The 5348-nt window shown below is 27.5% G+C and overlaps 2 protein-coding genes across 12 annotated transcripts in view; one reads left to right on the top strand and one right to left on the bottom strand.

Moving 5' to 3' along the window:
* LOC119835176 (peroxisomal membrane protein 2) lies at nucleotides 1–2333 on the top strand. Of its 2 annotated transcripts, XM_038359863.1 has the most exons (5): nucleotides 1–49; nucleotides 141–159; nucleotides 669–761; nucleotides 927–1209; nucleotides 1626–2333. In XM_038359863.1, the coding sequence occupies exons 1-5, from the start codon at nucleotides 28–30 to the stop codon at nucleotides 1710–1712; spliced, it is 504 nt and encodes a 167-aa protein (XP_038215791.1). In that variant the 5' UTR covers nucleotides 1–27; the 3' UTR covers nucleotides 1713–2333. The 2 variants fall into 2 exon arrangements, with proteins under 2 accessions (XP_038215791.1, XP_038215790.1); XM_038359862.1 differs by lacking the exons at nucleotides 1–49; nucleotides 141–159 and adding an exon at nucleotides 166–530.
* LOC119835174 (serine/arginine repetitive matrix protein 4) overlaps nucleotides 1749–5348 on the bottom strand; it is a 23273-nt gene continuing 19673 nt past the window's right edge. For 3 of the 10 annotated variants that reach the window (XM_038359851.1, XM_038359853.1, XM_038359852.1), the window contains one exon: nucleotides 1749–3423. In XM_038359851.1, the coding sequence (XP_038215779.1) occupies nucleotides 3300–3423 (124 nt within the window). In that variant the 3' untranslated portion in view covers nucleotides 1749–3299. Of the gene's footprint in view, nucleotides 3424–3814; nucleotides 3834–3937; nucleotides 4735–5348 lie in introns of those variants that run through there. The other 7 variants (XM_038359856.1, XM_038359858.1, XM_038359861.1 and 4 more) reach the window with 3 other exon arrangements.

The raw sequence follows: 5348 nt of genomic DNA, 5'->3' as shown, positions 1-5348 counted from the left end.
GACAAATCATCAGATGGGACTTGCAGTATGTCAACAATCGAAACTAAAGTTTAAAACTATCCACAACGTGACATTGGCAAAATTGTGGCAACACAGCACTGCCATTCATAAAATAAAATTGAATTGAATTGAAACTAAAGTTCGTGTACCTTTAACCTGGTACATGTTTTTGCAAATTCACTTTTTGAACCATACAATTTGAATTGGAAATAAAAGTTATCTGTATAAGACTATCAGTCATATCATAATTTGATAAATATTTGAGCGTTCGTAATCTTCGATATAAAAATTATAATTTGAACAGAATCTACTTCAAAGTTTTGTATACGATATTTCCTTAAGCACAAGTTAAATATTTGTGATAAGTGATAACACTATCGAAATTTAGTTTTTGTTTTGTACCATCCAAGTGGCGTGTGCTTCGTTCCACAGTCTATAAAAATGGCGTTATCGAAACCTATTATGAATCTAGTTGCTTCCTATTTACAAAACCTGTATATACACCCGATTAAAACTAAATCTATAACCAGGTATAGTATAACGCAAAGTTTTTATTAAAGGTACAAAGTACATTTTAAAACAATGATGATAATAAACCGAATCGTTTGGCGAGTATGATTAACCAATAGCTATAACTAAATAAAAATTTGTTTTTATAATATTTATAGCTGTGTAATTGGCTGTGCTGGCAGTATAGCATCTCAAGTAGTTGCTGGAGAGAAGCTGAAGTTGGATCCAATTTTTGCATATGGACTATATGGGTGAGTTAATTAACTCATTATTTTTCATTAACCTGTATAAATAATTGAGAGACTAATAAGGTTTTAGTATAATGGAAGGTAAAAAGAATAGAAAGAATAATAAGTTTCAATTAAATTAAATAGACTGTTTTATCATGATTAATTATACTTCCATCCTAATTTTAGGTTGATATTTGGAGGTACTATACCACATTATGTCTATGAAGTCATTGAGAGATTATTTCCATATGATTCAGCATTTCCATTGGCCAAGAAGCTTATATTTGAGAGACTTATAGTGGCACCATTTATGCAGGCTTTCTCGTTATACACACTAGCAAGATTTGAGGGAAAGAATCACAAAGCTGCAGTCAAACAACTTTATACTTTGTATATGACTGTACTAGAAGCCAATTGGAAATGGCTTACACTATTCCAAGTCATAAACATGGCCTTTATACCACCAATGGTAAGTGCTGTAATTTTACATTCCTCAATGTTAAATTTATTTTCTTTGTTTATATGCATTAATATATCTAACTTGGAATTTCGAAATTTCAACCAAAAAACCTGGGATGAGTGTGGCATATTGCTTCTTTAACCCATCTATGAAACATGTAAGATATTTATATAAAAAAAAAATATTTAAATAAAAGCAATAAGTCGTAGTAGCAGTAAGAAAATCAAGTTTTAATTTCAGGCAATATTCAATGTATATAGAGCAAACAATATTGAATTTTCCTGTTAAAATTATGAGGAAAATTTACTTATCTACTATCAAATATTATGAATAAGCAAAACAAGTATTTAATTTGTATTGCAAACTGAAAGAATTCTTTAATAATGAATTAAAGAATAGTATTTCAGTTCATTTTTTCATTTCAGTTACGTGTTCTTTTTATGAATGCTGTCGGACTTGGATGGGCGATGTTCGTAGCCTCGAAAAGGCGTCAAAGTCAGAAAAAAGAATGATTGCTTCCTAATTAAAGACTGGTGGTGGCAATATCATTGGTACAGAATTTTTATTAGGCTTGTTATCTTTTAATTGTGATAAGACATGTTTTGCATATTTTAAGATATTTTTTATAGCATGGTTACAATGGGGGTTATCTTTGCGGCATAAATATAGTGAAACATAAAAAAAATACTCTTGCATTTGAATGCATATATAAGGATTCAAATTTAGTCTTTAACATTGCAACAATAAAAATATCATATATGTGAGTACAATTAAATAACATTTGTTAAATTACATTTACCATAATAAAATTCTTACCAACATAACTTTAACATTTCCTCTTGGATAATGATATGGGTGTTCAGGGTTAAATTGTATAAAGTAATTATTTGAGAAATATATATACGCTTTTATACAAATATGTAATAAAATATGTATATTTGCTATTTCGAAGGGTTAGATGAGTGAAGGTTAGTAAAATTACATTAAATGAGTTATCTATTTTATTGTACATAAAACCAATGTTGAATGTTGTTGTATCAAGTTTTTTATGGTTTATTAAACATTGACAAAGTCAAAACTGTTTAAGAATTTGCAAGTTTTATATTTGTATGTTTTTAATAAAACTTTCAATTTGATTCTTTTGTATTATTCTACTTTTCCTTTTATTGCTTATTAACACTTAAATGCTTACTTCACTAGGGTAGAGAAACAGCAAGGGATTTTAAGTAGATACAGTAATTAAATATGATACACACATAGATAATAATGGTATAGAATTCTGCATTATTTTGTACTGTATGTTTACTTCAATATAAACTATAAGAGCAATTATTTATCGTAAAAAGTAAATTTATAAGTTATTCGTGATTTGAAAAAAAATTGATCATCGATAATTACATATTTTTTATAGTTATTCACAAATAAATCAAGTTTTGTCTTTGATTTTTCAACCTTTTAAGTTCGTACATTTATACAATGATACAATTATTTTAAAACAATCATTGCTATGTATAGTGTTAAATTTATTTCGTACATTTAAATACCAATAACATTGCATGGATCACTTCCATGACAAAGTGTATATTGACTAGTGAGATTTAAAATACATTCAATAAATATATTGCACATTAATCTAATAAAACTTAGCTTATTATTGTTTTGAGTATTCTGGTGCCTTTCCTATATCTAAAGGGAATAAAATTATCAACAATTAAAAATAAATTAATAACATGAATAAAAAAATGAATAAGTTACATTGTAAAAAAATAATAAGTTAGACAGTAAAAAAAAAAGTTTACATCATATAATATTTGACTAGACTTTGGTACACAATAATTATTTATGACTAGTAAGTATCATGAAAATTGTGATGGGTGTAAACTGAAATTATTATAAGTAAATTAGTTATTGGTGAAAATAAAATATGGATATGTTCCGAACATTACAGGAAAAAGAATTCTGATACCGATTTTCTGTGACACATTAACGAATTTTTACACCCAACACATTAAATAAGATATAAATAATAGACGTTGGTCTAATTCGATCATAGACATAATATAGGTAACCATAGACAAAAAATATCAATTATTCTATTTTTATTCGCGTTCCGGGCGCGGAGATCGAGACCAGCTTCTCTCTGAAGACCGACTGCTGTAGTAACTCACACTTGAAGGTGAAGATGGCGTTGGCCTCCGGTATGGAATTGGTCGTTTACGTGCGCTGTTTTAATTGTTAATAATATTAATTGGTTAGTGGGCGAAATACCAGTTAGTACATGCTTCGTGTATTATTTATATGAATGTGATGTTCGGATGCATTATGCTGAAATAGTGAGCTTACAATTTTTTTATTAAAGTTAATAAATAATTAATATTATGTTAGTGATATTATGGAGTATTATTTAAAAGAACTGAAGTATATATATGCAGTATTTATGTTTCGTTTTTATACGATTTATGATGTTTCTACAATTACAAATTAAAGACTTTACCCAATGTTCGAAACGTCGGAAGGTAAAATCTAATGCAGTTTTAAGTCTTGAATCCATTGTTTAAGTCTTTAATTTCTAATGCATACCAAAAATATGTTAAAAATATTGTATTGCTTACCTCACAAAATCGAAGCCTTATCTAGCAATTCAGGAACAGAAAAATTATTTAATGATTTTACTAAAATGTGTATAATAAAGCTTGGTTTCTACCATGCAAAAATAAAATAAAAATAAAAACAAAACATTTTTACAATAAACTTTAATATAACACAAATACGTTGAATGAAATTTAACACACTTGAACTGAATAATGTCTATTGAATAGCACAATTTCTACATCTGGCGACACTGTCACTTTTCCCTAAATCATATAACATTAATTACGTAGTCATCTTCTCCTGTATTTGTATTTCTTGGAAGAATAAGTTACATCTATTATTGGTGCGCTAGGAAAGAAAAAACAAGTCAATTAATTTAACTTTTTACTTTCGGTCCTTGATTCGTAATATTTGTTGCTACATATAAAAAAAAACTCTACTTCTACTAATAACTGACTGAAATTATTTCTAAGACTCAAATACGTCACTAATTAACATATAATTATGTATTTAATATTTACAAATTAAATACAGTCCATTTAATATTTTACACCAAAGTTAACACATCACTCAAACGCACACAACTCAAACAATTAGAAAGTCGGTACCCTTCACTTATCATTTAAGATAACAAAGAAAAAAAATATAAAGAGGGTAAAGCAGCATATTTAATTATGCTATAATAATATAAATAGCACTTGTTATAATAGTCAAGTAGGCAATGTTAATTATCGTAAAACATATATACCTAATCATAGAAGGAAAATTTCATAGAAAATACATAAAATTGAGTGATATCGTATATATGCAATAAGGAATCAACAGTAAATGGAATTTGCTCAAAGTAAGTATTGAGTTTTGCGCATACAAATGACAATAACAGGTCTTATCTCCTACTACTCGTGTCTTCTGAACTGGTGCTATTTTTTCGTGACTTTTTTTCTATAAAAAGAAAAATAAAAACGTGACTAATTTGCAAAAAATAATGGAACAGGAAAATCAACGATCTTATCATAATACTTATGTAATTTTATCAACTAGATAGGGAAAACGAAATAATATTATGATAGGATCTGGTAAAGCTGTAGTATATGTGTTGTTAGCATTTCAAGCGACACTCGATTAAATTAAAAACATCTAAACACACTAGCCATATTGACATTATATTATTCATAGAAAAGTGTAAAATATTTCGTGAATTGCAATTTTTATATATATAAAAAAGAAGTTTTATTTTATAACATGATGTCAATATCTATAATTATACTACATCTACCAACTTGAAAACAATGTGACAATAAAAATATGTCGCTCTTATAATCTTGAAGATGGTTCCGTTTCAAGAATTTGTTATAGTATAGATCCCTATCTATTCTCTAATAGAGGTCCGCGTCCGCTATGGTACCTTAACAAACTGGTCATTTGAATTTATAAATTTAGAATTTTATCGAATTTACAATTTTTCGGATTAAATAACATCGTAAAGTACTCCAAACAAAATGTATCAAATCTACGATAGACGCAGCAATTAAGTTTTATCTTAAAAAACAAAAAAA

The sequence above is a fragment of the Zerene cesonia genome, chromosome 20, assembly GCF_012273895.1.
Source record: "Zerene cesonia ecotype Mississippi chromosome 20, Zerene_cesonia_1.1, whole genome shotgun sequence".
Taxonomy (NCBI): Eukaryota; Metazoa; Arthropoda; class Insecta; order Lepidoptera; family Pieridae; genus Zerene; species Zerene cesonia.
Note: the sequence above shows the minus strand (reverse complement) of the source record. Positions and strands in the feature narration are given on the sequence as shown.

Excerpts from the sequence above, each read along its gene's own strand:
- LOC119835176 (XM_038359862.1), top strand. The coding sequence starts at position 442 with ATGGCGTTATCGAAACCTATTATGAATCTAGTTGCTTCCTATTTACAA. Across the intron at positions 762-926 it reads TTTGCATATGGACTATATGG|GTTGATATTTGGAGGTACTA; the intron begins GTGAGTTAATTA and ends TCCTAATTTTAG. Across the intron at positions 1,210-1,625 it reads TGGCCTTTATACCACCAATG|TTACGTGTTCTTTTTATGAA; the intron begins GTAAGTGCTGTA and ends TTTTCATTTCAG.